This window comes from Poecilia latipinna, unplaced genomic scaffold, assembly GCF_001443285.1.
Source record: "Poecilia latipinna isolate Pla-1442-1.1 unplaced genomic scaffold, P_latipinna-1.0 Scaffold829, whole genome shotgun sequence".
Lineage (NCBI taxonomy): Eukaryota > Metazoa > Chordata > Actinopteri > Cyprinodontiformes > Poeciliidae > Poecilia > Poecilia latipinna.
This window is the reverse complement of record NW_015113445.1, coordinates 51,400-69,880: the sequence shown is the minus strand read 5'-3', so window position 1 is coordinate 69,880 and position 18,481 is coordinate 51,400. Positions and strand designations below refer to the sequence as shown.

Below are 18,481 nucleotides of genomic sequence, written 5' to 3'. Positions count from 1 at the left end.
ATTTGTTTTTTTTGAAGAAAAAGCCCGATATCAAGCTCCCATTTATTGATAGCGCTAATGCTGTTTGTGCAGCCATCTCGTCGGAGAGATGAAAATAAATAGGGGGGAGCTCAGCTGAGATAAGACACGTGTTTAATTATTAATTGAGCCATTACTGACAGAGATTGGCTTTTTTGATTTAAAGCAGGAAGGTCCGCTTCAGGGACAGAAAAAGCAATTACAGGACTCCCAGCTCTTACTGCAGATGCCCATCGTTCAGCATGCGCAACAAAAGGAGAAGGAGAAGAAGAGCGAGACAAACGGCTCCAGCCCACATAAATTCTCTTCCGTCTTGTGACATTCTGATGTCCAATAAATAATTTCATTGTTCTTCAATATTTATAGCTTTTAAAATTAAAATGGTCTTGTCTTGTAGTATTTATGTAGTGTGGCAGACGGTTAAGGGGGATAGAGGCAGCCTGTGGCCTGGCATCCTAGAAAGAAAAAAAAACAAAAAACAGCCAACTACAGAGAATTGTTTTTTCTGAGATTCAGACGCTGATGTCGAGGCTTTTACACGCCGCTTGTTTTCAAAGGCTTGTTCGGCTTTTCGATGCGCCGCTATTATCTGGCTTGTAAAATCACTGCTGATATTTCACACTATTCCCCTGTGCCACTCCGCGGCTCCTTTAGTGCATTATTGTGTCCATTAGAAACATGCTTGGTATGTGCAAAGAGCCAAGGGTGCATCAAATATTAACTTACTCCCTTTAGAACATTTGTTCGCTGCTGATTGAGTTTCATTGTTGAAACCGGAGCCCCGTTTGATGATCAATGCGTTCCTCTCCCCTCTTTCGCGGATGTTCGTCATTACGAGTCGGGACGCTCGGCTTCTGTCAGTCAGCGGAAGGGCTGGCAGCAGCAGTGGCTGAAAGCGGGAGTCTCGTCGAATGTGCTGCATGTCTGGTCCGGGGCTCATCGTGTGGCTGTGTAATCATTGACCGACTATGGATTCAGCTTTAGCCGTGAACAGAGAGCAATTACACGATGACTAGAGGCTGCGAGGGACTTTCAGAACAGATCGTCGGGGTCGCGACCAGCCTTTTGGAGGACGCATGAATGCGTTTACAGAGTGAATCAGATCTTGTTTTTGCTCACTTTTCAAGCACGTCCCTATGAATTAAGAGTTTGCGCTTTATCTTTTCCATTTTTGCCATTATTGTTTCTCGATTTGTTAGACTGATGCTTAGTAGAAACAAATGTTGATTTTGGTAAAGAATGGTCCAACATCGCCCTTTCTGGGACCTGATGCTGTAGCGTGTTCAATTTGATCATTCAGCTCGGCTGAATGTTTTGTTTTGTCAACGGTTTTCACTTCACAACTCTGAGACACTGTATACACAAATGTGCATCACTGCTACTGAATTTACTGCTTAGTGCTACTTACTCAAAATGCTATTCAAATGTTGTAGGCCTCCCTAAGCCTACAGCAGGAAAATTTTGTAATTGTATCTGTTGATTGTACACTTAGGGAGTACAGATGAAAACTAGCCTTTATATCTAACTCTGGCATATTATGTGATTTGCATAGTCTCTTTTGAAATAAATAACAACCACGATGAGCCAATGGGAGGATGGCATATTCTCATGCCACACTGTGCAGTTGTTCTGTCTGCACTGATGAAGAACCACCTTATCAGATGAAAGTTGTTCAAATTAGTTACTGACTTATAATTAGGGGCCCGTCTCTGTAGCTTTGAGGAGTAATTTCCAGATGTTCAGTTGATCTTTAGATATGGAAACAAAAAATAAAAATTGTGACGTCACATTAAACATTACATCTTGAAGCAGTTCAATGTTTTGAATGCGACGTCATCTATCATGCACTGCACGATAAATTTTACAAGCTCGCTTCATTTTCTCTAGTTTGGAAAAAAGAGAAAGCCCTCCTGCTAAAATCAACTGCCTTTATAAGTGCATAGCCCCTCAAGCATTACCAGCTGCTGTAGTTCATGAACCAGCTTGCATTATCATCTCGCTGCATAACAGGCATTTGGTGAAATAAAATCTAGGTCTGTGTTTTGTTTTGTGTTTTTTTTTCTTATGAGGGAAGAAAATAAAATAACGGCTAACACTGGAGAACAGCAGCTTTCACCACATCTTCTCTCTAATCTTAATCCTCTTCCTCCTCCAATGAAAACACAGCCAGCTACATTGTGGAAGGCTTTCTCATTGTTTACTTATGAGAATACACAACCGGCATCTTATCACTGCTGTCAGGCCTGAAATGTAAAGTGTGACGCCTGTGATCACTTGCAGGTTTTTCACGCTTTTAATCTTTTATTCCCAGCTTTAGTCTGTCTGCCAGCAAGACTGTTTTTCTTCCCCGCCCTGGATTTGTTTGAAGATCCCAGCTCCTTGCTCTGTGCGTTTTAAGCTCATTTATGTCGAGAGGTTCACAGCCAACGTTGTTTGCAGATGAAGCCACAACGCTCATTGACAAAGCCAGATGGTAGGTGATTGTAGCCAAACACAGTGCTTGGATAATGGACAAATGTTGGCTGGGGGACAGTCGTCAGCCTAGATGGATATTACAAGCGCGTTTGTAATGGATTGGACATTTAGGGAAGCAGTTTAGAGAGGCTTATAAAAGACTGAAAAGACGTCGCCAGGAACAGAGCGGGTATGAAATGCTTTGAATTCCATGACAGACGAGGACATCCAAACATCAGAAGAATGCGCCAGAGTTTCCGCGGCAGGAAGGAGACCAACTTTTGTAAACACGGTCCCAAAGAAAACAGATTCGTCAGACTCCCAGCTGAAGAGTACGGCATGCGTGATCATATCCTCCAGGTCATAGTTCAGTATTTCTCATCCCACGATATTACCACAGGTTTGACAGATGAGCTGCTTTGAAAAGTTTCACTTTGGAGACCGGCTATCCGTCTTGAACACATGGTGAAAGGCGTAATCTGACACAATCCTAAGAAAGGGCTTGTGTTTGGTTAAGTGTTTCACCTGGAGTGAGCGCCATTAATCCTTCCAGTGCTCAGAACAAAGGGAATAATTCATCCAGACACAGAGGTCTGTGATTTTGGCCGTATCAGCGGCAGTTAGGAAACAGAACATGCACACTGTGGTCTTCTCCAATATTGAAGCGGTCATCTGTTTGGCTGTTGTTTTTGGCTACCAGCGAACTCCCTGCCCTGGGCCCTGGTGCTGGGGCCCCTAATGGCCTTTGACTGACTGTAATACCTCATTCAACAGAGCCCTGGCTCCAGCCTCTGCGGCTGCTAGGTTGAAGCTGCTGTGTTGAGGGGTGAGCAGCAGGACTGGGATTTCACTGCTGTTTGCTTTGGAACGAGATTGTTCCAATGTCACACAGCCCAGCGAGAGGAGAGAAGAAAGTGTTCGGAGCACAAACAACAGTCTGAGGGCAGGGTAGGGTTGTTAAAAACTATTGTTGAAGTTTGCTTAAAACAGCTTGTTCTGACTGATCGAACAGTGAAATGTAATATTCAGAATGAATATTCAAATGTTTTACATTCATAAATGTAAAAGGTTTAGAATTTTAACGTGCACTAATCAGAAAGGTCTGTTTCTAATCTCCGTCTTTTTGAAAGCTTCAGCATTACTATTCAGGCTTTTGTCTTAAACTTCAATAAAAGAAGATGTAAGGATGGAATTTAAATAGCTTTTTTCACCAAACCTTCCAGTCATGACTGGGCACTGATTATTTATATTAGAAGACAAGGCAGTATCTCACTGCGCTGTGAGAGAGCAGCTGTTTTTTAAAATAAAACATACGGATTATTGAGTTATCATTTTAAACCAGCTTTAGTGTCTAATGTCTAATACAAGTAGTTAGCTTGTATATGTCCTATATTAACGGCCACAAGCTTGTAAATATGTATGTATAAAGGACAAGCCTTGCTATATACAAACAAGCTACAGCAGTAGCTAAGCAATATCGCTAACTTATATTGCTAGGAAGCTTGTACAGTTAACCTGCTAACTGTACAAGCTAATTTGTGTGGTTAGCTTTGATAGGTCCTATAAAGGCAATTTAAAAAATAACTATGCAAGCATAGTTAGCTTGTATTTAGCATACAACCTAACTTGTACATGTTAGCTTACGTGGTTAGTCACTGTTTTCCTATGCAATTTGACTCAATTCTCATCTCCATTCACATCTCTGTCCTGGATTTATCCCATTGAGGTGAATTTTAACCGGACCAATCAGCAAACAGAAGGAGGAGTTGTGAACGATGGCATTGATTTTCTGTGACGTTTTAGAATTGTAGTCTGTCTCTATAGGGTTGTAGTTTGGTAATGGCAGCAGACGAAACCATTCAATCCGTGTTGGACACACGTACTAATATCCATGTTGGAGCAAGAGGAATGTGTAAGACATTTTATTGCTGTCAAAGATAATGGTGACCTTACTCTCCATAGGGTTCTTTACAGTGCACGCAATTACTAATGAGCTTCATTGAACTGTGACATTACATGCTTCACAAATGTTAGCAATTTGCTCAAATCAGATCCAGTTGTTTAAAACTTCAACAGAGTCCATGAAGTAACCGTTTCTCAATAGCTGAGGGTCCAGACCGTCTAAGGCTGGTTTTTAACCAGGCTACGTTAGTTAGCAGTGCTAGCATTATAAAGCAGCAATGATGAATGTAGACCATTAAGTAGAGAACATAAATCCCTAAAGTAACTCTGAGATTTCCAAAGCGCTGCCAGCATTTCCTGCATGTTCCATCCTCTCTCTCGCTCTGAATGAAGCGCCTGTCTAAGAAAGTAAGGTTTCCTTTTAAATAGCTTCTTGCATCTCTGTGCTTGCTCTGACTTCATTTTGAGCATCTCACTTTTGCTAAAAATATATACATAACTTTCAGTTTCCCTTCTAAATTTTTTATTCACTTTCTTGATTTTTAAGTTAGTGCAACACTGTGACAAATTGCCATATTTTGAGATGAAGAAAAACAGAAATCAATGAGCAGCTATTGCTAGCGCTAATGATACATTTATTGACCCGTCAGCCGTAATGTCCGGGGCAAGTGCTAAAGTGCTCGGGGCATCTTATGTGCTGTATTAGCAGCACCCAATCCTGGCAGCAGGTGCCTGTGTAGCTCGGCTATAGCGGACATGTTTCTCAGGCGCGATGAGCCATCTGGGTCTTGCTACTGTATAGTGCTTAAAACCCTCTCTCTTTGTGACACTCCCAACACTTAGCTTCGAGCTGCTCGCTTTAATGTAAGAACTGGCTGCTAAAAGGAGGGAGGAGGCCATAAAATCTCCATGGTTTCATGTGGTTCAGAGTCTCTCTCTCTCTCTCTCTCTCTCTCTCTCTCTCTCTCTCTCTTTTTGTGGAAACAGTCGAACACATTGGACTGATTTTAAATTCCTTCTAACTACTTGAGCATTGTCATCACCCCTTGCAGTCTGAAGTGTTTTGAGCTGTACAGAGAAATTGTGTTTACTTTACACTGTTTGATTTTTCTTTTGTGCCACCCAGGCTTGTTTGTCACTTTTATTTTGGAAGAGGGGGAGAGGAGGGTCTAGTCCCCGGTCTAGTCCGTTTCATCTTGCTAGCAATTTGTATCGTTACAGAGTCCAATCTTGCTCAGTGTACACCCCCACACCTCCTCCGTCCTTACACACATACTCACATTCACACATTTCCCCAAACTGTCATGCAGCTTTCACACTCCAAACAAATCTTTTCTTCTCTTGCAGCGCTTGGAACGTTATAGTGAAATGTGGCAGCTCTGCAGATGTGAAGGCTGTTGTTAATGTCCCTTGTCCATCGTGCCTCGAGAAAACCAGACTCGGATTACATCAGAGACCTCTGTGTGTGTGCGTGTGTGTGTGCGTGTGTGTGGTAGGAGCAGCCACACAGGTCAGGACTCAGGCCTTGTCTCCATTAGTTTATTTAACACAAATCTTTAGCCGGCCCTCTCCTTATTCCTCTGCAATCCTCCCACCCACATCTGGGTCACTTTACTTCTTTTTTCACTCTCTCTCTCTCTCTCTCTCTGTCTCTCTGTCTCTCATTTAGAATGATGAATGAGTTTCAGTGAAGGACAGCACGTTTGCAAATCCGATACCTCCAGTTGTCACCCTTCCTGCGGCGCTGAGGTTAACTGCAGCTGGGAGACGAAAGGCGTTGGCGTGTTTTCTAAGTTCTGTTTTTCAAACTGCTTCAGCGCAGTCCTCTTAAGTGTGTCATCAGCTCTGAGATGTTAGTTTTCAACACCCCTCGCCCAGCCTTCCCCCAAATGAAAAGGAAAAAAAAGAAAAGAAAACACAGACTTTAGCGACATTTCCTAAAAAACTTCCCTTTCAAGTACGCCAAGCTCTGATGGCTGATGGGAGAAAAAAAACAACAACTTGTAGTTCATAAATAATTTAGGCATGAAGGGGAAATGACTGTAGATCTGGTCTCGTCATCAACAGCTGCTGGAAGCCTAATTAAAGCCCAGAAGCGGCTCTGCAGCAGGATCCTTGTTTGCATTATTAGGTACATACTGCACTAATGTTTTCACTTTCTTACTGATATGTGAAACTTATATTGAAATCTCCTGAGACACAGAGGGACTCTAGCTTTTGAGCAGTAGTCTGCTGAGATGTTACAAATAATTTCAGTCACATGAACATTTATTTTCTATTGAAAGAACTTTACTATCCAGAAATAATCAAGTCTTAGGTTGAGGGCATGCTAGTTATGCATTTTTTTTTTTTTGTTCCAATGTACTTACCTACTGTGATGAACTTTGGTTTTAAAATAGACACTGGATATTTTTGTGAAAGTAGCTTTTTTTCCATCTGTGACAACTGGCTAAAATAATAAAATATCCTTTCAAGAGATGGAGTTAATGCAGAAATCCATGTCCTTATTACAGTTAAGGCCTGTTGAGAACGGCTGGGTAAAATGGGTAATTGGTAGCTAGTTATTCTGCCTCTTGTCGTCGGCTTGTGAGAATTACTGCTGCACAGTTTTTAATTCTCTGCAGGAGCATTTTACTCCTGTTTTATCATCGCTGTGAAGGCTGCCTATTCATGTTACAGTTCCTTTAAAATCATTTAAGTGCCTAAGTGGTTATTTCATTCTATTTGAATGTATTTTATTCCATTTATTTCTGTTTCTATTCGCTTTTTTTTATTTGCCTCTACATCCATTTAGCCGGCGCTTGCTGTTTTCCAAGTGCTGCATAAGTAATCTTGGCTTGACTTTGTCCTACTGCAACTGATTATGTGGTTTTATTCAGAAGGCGCACACGGTCTGAAAAGCCTGAGGCATGATGTAATGTACAATTAAAGGCCTGTTGCACTGATGGAGTCTTGAAAGATTCGAAAAGTGGATGCAATCTTCCATCAACGCAGCAAAAACCAGAAGCCCTGACTTCTAATAACAACGTGCTTCGGCGCGGAAACGCAACAAGAAAAAGAAATGTAGCGGCTGACGGGCGATGTAGCTCTCGGGCGCACGTTGATGATGGGATTATTACCACCTGTACCCCCACCTGGCAGGTACATCAGTACCTTTAGCCGAGTTCATTTGTTTTATATCATGAAATAGCGGGAGCGCATCTCAGACAACACTTTAAGTCGCTGCAAAAACACTTGACGAAATGCGATACGCTGGTGGTGGAGATGTTTGTCCACTCCCCCAGCCCCTGCGTCTCGTTGCACTTAGCTTTGACGGCTGCAAATGTCAAAACAGTCAGTGAGGTATGGTGAACGGTTGGGAGCTGTCAGCTTCCAATTGTTGCTTTGCTTTGAGCTCTGGATAGTGAAAATTGAGATGGAGGAGGAGGAGGGAGGAAAAGAAAAACACACAGGCTCTTTCAGCCCACTGCCACGCCACTTAAGATTTGTTGAAGGATTTTCACCCAACCATTTCCATCCCATTGAGAAGTAATCAGTACGGCACTGAAAGATAATATTATATCCACTTAGAGGCATGTGGGCTTCTCGCGTGTTTATACATGAAACGAGGGTGGAAAGCTGTGTCTCTGTTTGCGCCGTTGAACGCTCCCGCCCCGCATCCCTGCTCAGACTTGAAGCTTCCTGGTGAAAGCGGCCCCGTCTTTGTGTTTCTTAAACTCCACCCCGCTCCTTCCTCTCTCTAAACCCCCCCCCCCACCCCACACCCTCTCCGTCACCCTTTTATTTCTATCTCCCTTTCTTGCTCTCTCTCTCTTCGGATTGCGAGCCAGCTGGTGGGCTAATGGAGGATGCTTTCCTGTGGGGCACCAAGCTGATACTGTTGAGGCGTTCTGCAAGCTTAAGTAAAGCTGACACGCTGCTCAAGATCTGCGGCCCACACTGAGCTTCACAGAAGCCCGTGGAGAGACGCTGAAAAGGTCTTAAAGGTACGGGAGACGCGGGGAGGCTGCCGCCGTCCTCCCACCGCTGCGCTGTGATGTGGGAAGCAGGAGTTAAGTCCTTTATTAGAAGTGGCAGGCGGTGTCTCCAGTCACCTCGATAATTGCGGCGCCACGGCCGCCGCTGTAATCAATTGAGACAGCTGCTGCGGCGGCGTTCAAGTCCATCAGGCAGGCATGTCATGCTAATTAATGAAATGATAAGGCTAGAGCCTGCAAGCATTGCACAAATAACTCCTGGAGGATCTTCTTTTCAATGCGGAATTCGTCTGCAAACTCCCCTCTGTTTTCCTTCGTGTTGGTGTTCTGTCCTCGGCAGCCTCAGAGTACAAAGGGTCACCGGTTCTGGTTAGGGGTCGCCGACGGCGAAAAGGGGTCAAATTCCAGGCTGGCAGGGTGGGCTGCTGTCAGAAGGGCCATTAGACGTGAGCTTTTCTCTGAAAAGTTCCAAGATGTCCGCCCTTTTTATTTGGTGGAACCCAGCAGCACTGACCTCAGACGACCCAGCTGCGGTCATAAGAAGCTGTGACTGATGGCTGTCCCAGAGCTCTGCTGTGTGTGTGGGGGGGGCTCTGGTGCACACTCCAGGAAGGATGTGCGTCAGTGGAGGCGTCTTGTTTGTCTGCAGCACGTTACTGTCGGGGGTTAATGGCGGTTTAACTGCAGTTCGGGAGCACCACTGGGCTGTGTATGACATAAAAGGACCCAAAGAGGCAGAAGCTTCTTTCTCAGAGCCGTTCCGTCATAAAGGGGAAACCCGTCTCCGAGCTGCCTCTGGTGATTCATGAACCACTAATCAAGCCAGCCGTGTCCCACACGTGAGCTTTCAAACGTGAAGCTGGCAATGCAGAAGGCTTGGAGTTAGGGTTGACATACAGTCTTACACATGTTGGCTGCTTCTTATTCTGAAGGGAGAAATGCATTAGTGTTGTCTGATGCCTCCATCAGTTTAGTTCTTGCTTATTTCACCTGCTTCAGCATAACCTTCCTAATGTGTGTTGATGGTAAGAAATTATGTGTGTTGCACATCAAAGTGTGTTGTTGCCACAAGTTGCTGGAACCCGCCGTCCTTTCAGAAGATGCTTTGAGACGGTCTGTAAGCTCAGCAGACTGGCAGTTCCAGCAGGTGTTTAACTGCTGCTGCCGCTAGTCTGTGGGAGCAGAGTGGGAGTGGGGGAGGGTGTTCGGTAAGGCGGGAACTAGGATGCTCTGTTGAGAGTTTTGTCAACAGAGCACGTGTTTAGGCACCTCTGAATGGTTGCCATGGGAGATTCAAGGATTTCTCTGACCTGTGTGAATCAGTCAAAGCAAAACTGCAGGCATGTTTGTGATGAGAGAATAACATCATAGCATGATAAAAAACTCAAAAGAGTCTATCTTACATAATACACCCTCCTCCCCCCTGCGCCTTCTTTAAAAGCTTGTTCTCAACCGTTCTCCCTTTCTCACTTTTCTCTCACCAATTTAAAGCTATGCTTCCTGCAAGTTGCCTCCCGTCTACAACAATAGCATATGTGCCACGAGGAGTGACTGGCATATGCGCCTCGCGCCATATGGCCCGGGTTTGAGCCGGGATCCGATCTGCACAACGAAAAAACTTCTTCATCCCGCAGCTTGAGCTGCCAGCTCTCTGAAACGAACATTAGGCTCCTTGATTTATGCCTGAGCGTCTACTGTAAACGTGTTGCAGCTTAACACCCTTCCTCATTCTTGTGCCATCAACTCCTTTTGTGAGCCGAAGCACGGAGACGGAGAGGAATAATTGAAACGTGCCAGCTGTCCCCACTCTTCAGCTGTCTTGGCCAGCTTCTCGCTTTTGCCCACTCCCCCCGTTTAACATCTCTGAGTGATTTGCGAAAACATCGCCTTGGCTCCCCTCTTCACCAGCTTGGAGACGCTAGAAGCAGATTACATAGCGTGATGTGTGGGGGGGGGGAAGCAGGCCGGTGCGAATATCTCCTGTGATTTTATTATTGGCGCAATGATTCAACACGGCTCAGCCCTTCTGTTCCTCTCATGCGAAATCATTTATTTGAAATCACCCTGCCTTTTTTTTTTTTTTTTTTTTGATGACTGAATACCTCATGGCCATGGAGTGTTGATTGGCAAGCCTGTGGTTTGCAAAGTGCTGCCAGGATCTGCTCCAGCCATCTTCCACAGTCGCTCACTCGTGAGCTAAGCTTTGGCTCTGAGCGGGCTGCTCGTCTCAGAGAGGAACAAAAACCAAATCATCACGAGCCCGACTGTCAAGAGCCGGTGAATATGTTGTCACCCGAAACCGGTGGGAGACCGATCAAGATCAGCCGCTTTCCCACACACCTCATGCATTCTCCGACATCTTTACACAGATATGTTGCTTTATTTAAATAGCTCTGTTCATGTCATTTGTCAGTGCCCCAACTGTTTATGCTTTGGCAAAGCCGTGAAGGGAGTGAACCGCAGTGTTTGCCTAGGAAATGAGAACACCCAGCCGCCTTAAGCTTCTTTTATACCACAGCGTCCCCCTGGCAGGGAGAGAATTTGCATATTCTCGTATCTAATCTTAAAGAGGTTTTTTGCATACAGGTTCTGTTTTCCTGGTTGTTGTTGTGTGGACCCGGCCCTGGTGTTAGCAGTGAGCAGGTAATTTATGTGACACTGCGATTTGCATGCACGGCATTAGCTTACCGAGGGTTTGAGCTGGGAGCCGAACGTTCTCTCTAAGCCCACCACAGTAAATCAATTAATCTCTTGGTGAATTAAAATGAGCGTGATTAGGGCTGGATGATATGGCTGATAAACGGATCGCGATTTAAGCTTTTCATATCAGTCGATGTTGATAATTGTATATTAGAGTTTTTGCTTTAAATATCTGAAATACTACAAAACTGGGGAAGTGTCCTGTTTTCCCCACAGTTTTCACTTCATGCTGTTGTGGCAAGTTAAGCAACAGGTTGTTGCTAGCTAACCACATTACTGACAACTTGTTGCTAGGTAACCAGAGAGTGAGAGAGTTAGTTGATGCCACCAATCTTGCTTAGCTGGCCATGAAAGGTTGAATGGATAAAGCCTTTCTTCTATGTATGCTTTGCGGTTCTGGATTGAACTTTGGTGACATGATTGAGTATTCCATCAGATATATAATATTATATATTGTTTTTGATTTGTGGTCCATGGTTTCCATTCCATGGCCAAAGAGACGCTCCCCTTTAATGTCGTTGAAAACTCGGCATTTTGAGAAACATGTCAGTAGTTACTTTGGCTACCTGCCACTTTTGCCTTGTTTTCCCTGTCTAAGCTGAAGGATGATTACTTTTTTTAAAATTCAATTTTGGTTACTGAGACTTAATAATCAATTTTAATTATTGTTGTTTTAGCGATTTTGTTTGATTATTTTGGATATTTAAAATGTTTCCCAGTTCCAGTGTTAAGTGTTAAAGGGTTTTTTTGTTTTTCTTTGAGTGTGTATACGTGCATTAGTAAGCCATTATTATTATTATTATTATGTTAGCTGCATATGGTCTCAATTACAATATTGTCGTTTACTGCAATAATTTATCATCCAGCAAAATTTATCATGGCAACTTTTAACAGCAACTCTGAGATTTCACAACAAAACTCCACTGTTCTTTTTGCTTGTGAAAAGGTGAAGCTGTGCTTCCTCTAGATGATCGTAATTAACCCATCCTTGTACAGTTCAGTCAAACCGTTTCAGACCGTACCTTGCTGGACCATCTGGCGCAAAAGTCCCCCTATAGGATCAGATCAGCGCTGGCTCTCCAGATGTTCCACAGGGACAAACGGGGTCAAATGTGAAGGATGGCGAAGGCGAGAACAGCTGTGCAGCGACGCTTTCTTCACCCCGGATTCCCCCCTTGGACACATCAGTCATAACCAGCAAATCTCTGCAGCTTGTTGTCCATCTGCCACCTCGGCCCCTCTCTGCACCCCTCCCAACATGCAGAGTTGCAGCACTGTAAACCAAGGCACGTGCCCCCACTGCAAGTCTCTATCCAACCTCCCCTCAATGAGAGAGCCACGGGTGCAACGAAAAAAAAAAATTCAATACTGGGATGAGATGTCAGCTGGTAAGCAGACCTGCCAACACCCCCTTTGGGAATGTCCCCGCCCCCCCTCCATCCCCAGTGTGCAAACCCAGCAAACAGGAGAGGGGGATCCACCCCCAGGCCCCTCTGCCCCACCACTGGGCTGCCCTCCAACCTGCCTGACTCACTAACACCATCTGCTCAAGTCTGCAGGCAGGATTTTTCGACACCGTTTTTTTTTTTTTTTTTCATACACACACTCGTAAGGCATTTGTTACACAGGACTTCCCGTGGATGTCCTACTGTCTTTCTCAGCAGGAGATTGAAGGCAGCATTTGTTTTATGTCCAGACAAGAAAAAAAAAAGAAAAGCTGAAAGTGGGTGAATCCTGAGTTAAGATGAGTTTGTGGCCAGTTTCCATTTCTGTTTTTTTTTTTTAAAGCTCCTGCCTTTACCTGATTCTAATTCATTTTCAAAACATCTAGTTATTAATACGATACGATTTTCAACATTATGAATGAATTGAAAATTTAACTGTCTTACCGATAAAATTCTTCTGGTTAAAACAATCAATTATCCTTCAAAACAGCACAGTTACTGCGTATCAGTGCTTCATTGAAAATATAAAAATACTGTAAAATATCAGTTCTATGCATCATATCACAGAATATAAAATTTTTTACCTGCAAACTTATGTAGAAATAACTTAACACCTGCATTCCAAAAAGCTCTCTTTCACACACTTTACACTTTGTGAAAGAGAGCAGGTGATTTATTAATTTTTCGCCAGACATCATGATATAGACTGAAGATTTAAGACACATATAACCGCCTTAGGGATTAGGATGAGCAGAGCTATTAGTGGTTAGCTCTAACAAGTATATAAGTGCGTAAATGTAATTATATCCTTATCTTAATAGTGAGACTTGGATAGATTGCCAACTTTGTAATATGAAGTCCAATGTTGAGAATCACACTGGAGTCCCAAAGCAGTTGAGTTCCAGCAGGAATCATTTTATAAATTTGATTAAATATGCCTGGCAGCCATGTTGGATGCTAAACTTGGTGTTGCTCCGTCTTCTCCAGTCCTCATTCCAGCTTCAGAGGGTGTTGTTGTTTTTCTGATAGGAAAATCTGGAAATACAACTTCCGTGTGAGCGCGTGGCATGTCTTGTGAAAGTTACAGATTCCTGGAAGCTTGATGCAGCTTTTCTGCTATTTTTACCTGTATTTTTTTTTAAATGCCTCAACGATGCACTCCTTCCCCTAGCTACAACACCCACACTAAAGAGTGTTGTTATTCTCAGCACAAATTAAGTATTTTGTCCTTATTGATGTGGAAAAACATGAGATTTGTAGTTCCTGACCAGGCAGCCATCAAACGGTGCCAGTGAAGTGTAAAACAGGCTGATTCGATTTTGTGCTTTTGAAGAAACAGGATGGTTTGATATACAGAAATAGCAGCTGAGAGAAGAAAGACGGTATTAAGTTACATTTTAAAAAGTAAGGGTATTTTAATTCTCTCTGTTGTAGTAGTAGCAATTACGCACATCTATACTCAGACACCAGAAAACCTTGTTGATGTCATCGTCGGTTCAGAAGCACATAGACAATTTCAATGATTGTCAGAAAGAAGCATTGTTTTGCTTCTTTCTGACAATTGGTGTCTCCTTTTTCGCTTTCTGATGTGCTCCAGTAAAATAAAGATGTCTGGGCTTAATTTGTTTGCGTCTGCCTGTGCCAAGAGTGAAAACACCGGTGTCCGTCTTTTGTCGTATTCATATGTCCGTGTGCGCGAGTGCCGGAGCTTTTTGCAGCGATTTTAATGAGGGGTCTGCGCCGATACCTCCCAGCTTCCATTAGAGCCCATTAGCATCATCATTAAGATAACCTGGCGCTCGCTGTGGCCCTGGCGCAGCGGCATTAATATGAGAAGCCCCCTTCCATCTCATGGCGCTTGTACCGAGACGTTTTTCAGGATCGTTCGCCTCGCATTGTGTCTGAGAAGAGAACCGGTTGCCAAGGCAACATCACCCGGCGGCGACATTTCGACTGGATATTTGTGGTTTGTGTGTGGATGCTTGTCTCTCTGTCTTTGCCTCGAGTCTTCCTTTTCCCTCTTCTTCTTGTTTTTTTTTTCTTTCTTGCTTGCTTGCAGCAAACAAAAAATAACAAAAAGAAAAAAAACAGGCTGACAGTTTAATCCAAGTCCCAAACCTCTATAAATCGGGAGGTCTATATACGCCTGGACTCCAGAATTCATTTGAAAATCGTGACATCTTAGCTAGCCCCAGTTGACTAATAAATGCAGGGAGGAAGGGTGGGGGGAGCTCAACAAATAAAAAAAAATAAAAGCTCTGCCCTGCCTTTTTATTGGCCTTTTTATGGGTGTTAGGATCCTTGAAAGATTAAGCAGCCTGTTAATGGGGACTGGATATTCCATTAGTCTGCTCCATGTCGAGTTTTACTGGCTTGACAGCAGCTCCCAGCTCTTGGCTTTTTTTTTTTTCTCCTTCTTCTTCTTTTTTTCCCTTTTCGTTTTTTTAAACCGCCAAGAATGCCCATGGAGCTTTTTTAATTGAAACACGAGTAAGGCTTTGACTGAAGTACCGCTGCATCTTAGTTGTAGATTAAAAAGACTGTTCTCATCATTGGACCGTCTTTTTCTCTTCCATTGTCGACGTGCATTTGTGAATACCTTCTGTCTTTGATGTCTCGGCACATGTGATCTCCCCGTGCTTAGCAAGAATCCTACCAGCCGCAGCTTTGATTAGCTCAAGAGCTCAAGAAGTAACGTCGCCATTTCATCAAACTCCTAGAGGTCCGTTCTGCTTTTGATTTGACTGTAGGGGAGGCATACGATCTCTCTTAATAAAACTGAAGAAACGTCCAACATTCTAGTTCTTTTGCACATTGTGATAAATGCATCAGGATGCTGATTATTTTGACACATTATAGGCGTTTCCACACCTGGTAGTCCAATAGGCTTGGTTCGATTGAGGACCAAAGTTGCAACATTTGTTGCATTTTCAGCTGCTGCAGTTTGTTTTCACACTGCACTCTGCCAAACGAAAAATAATCCATTGAGGAACCCGTTTAGCCCCTCGCTTGTCGCGCTGCACCAATGAAGGAAATGATGGGAAGAAAATAATTGTGCTTTCATTACAAATGTCTGCAAAACTGTCAATATTCCGCTAATTTTGAAAAAAAAAAACAATTCTGCTATTACGTTGTTTCTATTAAATACGAAATGCGATTAAAATCACAATTACATAAGTTTTGTCTACATGATATTTAAAAACCGTGTCACACCATGATTCTCCCACTACTTCCTGTGGCCTTCTTCTGTGTGTTTTTGCACCAGCAGTAACATCCAGTTGTTGATGTGCATCTTATGTGATGCCAAAAAAGTGTTTTCATTGCAGTTTTAGTTTGCTAAATAAACCAATTTCAATACCAATTTCGATACGGCCGTAAAACCACCCTGTCCTTGTGGCAAGACATTGTATAGAAAGTCTAGAGTTTTTTTGTCATTGGTGTTAAACAAATTTATTTTTGAAATGTCAAATTGGGGAGCCAGTGAGCACAACTTCTTTCTTCTTGAAATGTGAACTAACATTGAGTGGCGTCACATTTGAGCAGTTATAGGATTTCTTTTTTGTCCTTGACAAAAGACCACAAGCAGTTTCTCCCTCTAGTACCAGACATACGAGTTTGTTTTGGTTGTATTTACCCAGAATGTCTTGCGCTATAGTTCGCTTCCTACTTTTGGAGCAGTCTCCAGCCCACTTGGCATTCACATACGTATTCGAACTGCGCCAGAACTCACTTTAACGGAACTGAGAACAAGGTTTTTAGGCGGACCAGAGTTTGCTTTTTAGGTCCACATCAGAGTTAAATTCCCCAAACAATCCGGACTTTCTTGGCGAATGAACTAGAGTTTGATTAAAGCTGATTAAACAGAGTTAGTGTGAATACACCCCTAATGTACCTGCCACAAAAACACTTAATTGTAGCCATTAACTTGAAGAAACAAGAGTACCAAAAGTAATTTAGGGGGAACGTTGGTGACAACAGCTTGGCCGAGTCCGTTGGGTTTTCCTGTGCTTTCAAAGATATCTGCAGACTGAACAAGAGAGCCAGGATGTAGTGACTTGGTGACAGAGAGGCCACCATCTCTCTTTACAGCACAATTGAAACATAATTATTTCATGCCAGATTGTGTGCTCAGCAAAGCCCTGAATGGGCGCTGACATTTGACTTTAATTAGCTGTGATTTATTCATACTGACTTGATCGCAGGAAGAAATTGGATCATCTGATTATAGTCAAGCATGAAAATGACCTGATTAAACACTTAATGGAACCTAGGGAGAGGAAACAAGGGGAACCTTGCTCAGAGGACACTGGAGCGGTGCTGGGAAGGAGGAGAGGGGCGTCCTTTTTACTCCATCATGGAGACTCATTGATTAGCTATAATTTCTTTAGCGACGCACAGCTGGAGAACTCTTTTGTGACTATTGGAATCTTTTAATAATGTGGGTTAATTTTTCTGCTCACTTAAAAAATTGTACACTCACCTGCCACTGTATTAAACAAACCTTTTTAGTACCGGGTTGGATTCCCGTTTTGCTTTCAGAAGTACCGTACCAACAGAAGTACCAGGAACATTTTGCCAGTAATGGCATGATAGCATCATGCAGCTTCTCCAGACTTTCTGACTGCACGTCCATGATGCAGATATCCAGTTTGACCACATTCCACAGACACTACCCTGATTTGATTTGAGCTTTGTGACACGATGCATCACCATGCTGTATCTAACAAAGGTACGGTTGAGTGGTAGCAGCTGATAGCTTCCTGCCAGCTATCAGCCATTCTTCCTTGAGTTCTGAAAAAAAAAATTCTTTCATCCACACAACTCCTGCTCTCTGGATTCCAGACAGGTTGATTCATAACCATCTCTCAAAGAGAACGCTCTTTTGACTTGACTTCTTTGATGGTGGTATTTGACAAAATGTAGTATTTATTGCTTGTTTCATAATTGGTGACTTTATATTTTTATGGTGTAAAGAAAGAGGAACTGCCTTGTTGCTGAAATGTGCCATTCAAATAAACTTGACTTAAAATCAGTTGAGTTCAATTTGAATGTTGATGTTGATTATTTTTGGCCGTCTCTTCCTCAGGTGTGCCAGCGAATGAGAGCTCCGTGTCGAAGACTTGTGGCTCCGCCAAAGTGTCAGGACTCCAGCGCAGCCAGGAGCAGAGCAACACTGAGGTGCCCTTCGCACCGCCCGTGCCCAGCCCCACCCCGGCTTCGGCACCGACGGGCTCCCCGGCGCTCGCAGCGGCGGCAGCCCCCCCTGAGCCTCGCGGCTCTCGCCTTCCCACCCCACCGCCCCTCAGCGTCAAGAAGGAGCAGCAGCCTCCGCCCCCTGTCCCGACCCCGCCCCTGCTGAAGGCGCCACCCCACGCCCCGCCTCACCTCCCTCACCCGCACTCACACCCGGAGCCCCGTGTGCTCCCGCCCCCGCCTCACCACGCCCGGCCAGTGATCAGCCACCAGGTGCACCACCCTCTGCAGTACAACAGCCTCCACGACATCAGGTAATTTAAAGCGCTGTAGTCGCCTTTGGTGGTACAACCATGAAAAAAAAACAACAACAAAAAACCAGTGGGACTCTGGGTGAGAATTTAGAGAGGAAACACTACAGATTTATGACAAACTCACAAACCTGCGCAAGTACACTCATAAACATACATACTGTACATATACAGTGGGCAGATCTTAACTTTTAAACCCCTGCAGACCTGATATTGTTTTCTGGGCTCAAAATCTGGTCTTGCTCTATTTCTCAACTCTTGTTCTCACTTTCCTTATTTCTTAAATCCAAGCAGCCAAGCTCAGATATCTCTCCATTTTCTTACAGTTCTAGCAAGTGTTAAAGTTTATACTCAATCAAGAAAAAGGAAAATGTAAAATAATTTCGAAACTACAATTTAGCCTTACGATCCCTAAAGATACGTTTTTCTTTGCATGGTTGCACTAAATAATTAAGTGTTGAATAATGTAGCCAATCTCCTG

The 18,481-nt window shown here is 43.6% G+C and overlaps 1 protein-coding gene across 1 annotated transcript in view; it reads left to right on the top strand.

Moving 5' to 3' along the window:
* Window positions 1–18,481, top strand: part of fbrsl1 (fibrosin-like 1) — a 203,566-nt gene that overhangs the window by 165,001 nt on the left and 20,084 nt on the right. The window contains exon 7 of the mRNA XM_015047490.1: window positions 17,583–18,003. Within this exon, the coding sequence (XP_014902976.1) occupies window positions 17,583–18,003 (421 nt within the window). The remainder of the gene's footprint in view (window positions 1–17,582; window positions 18,004–18,481) is intronic.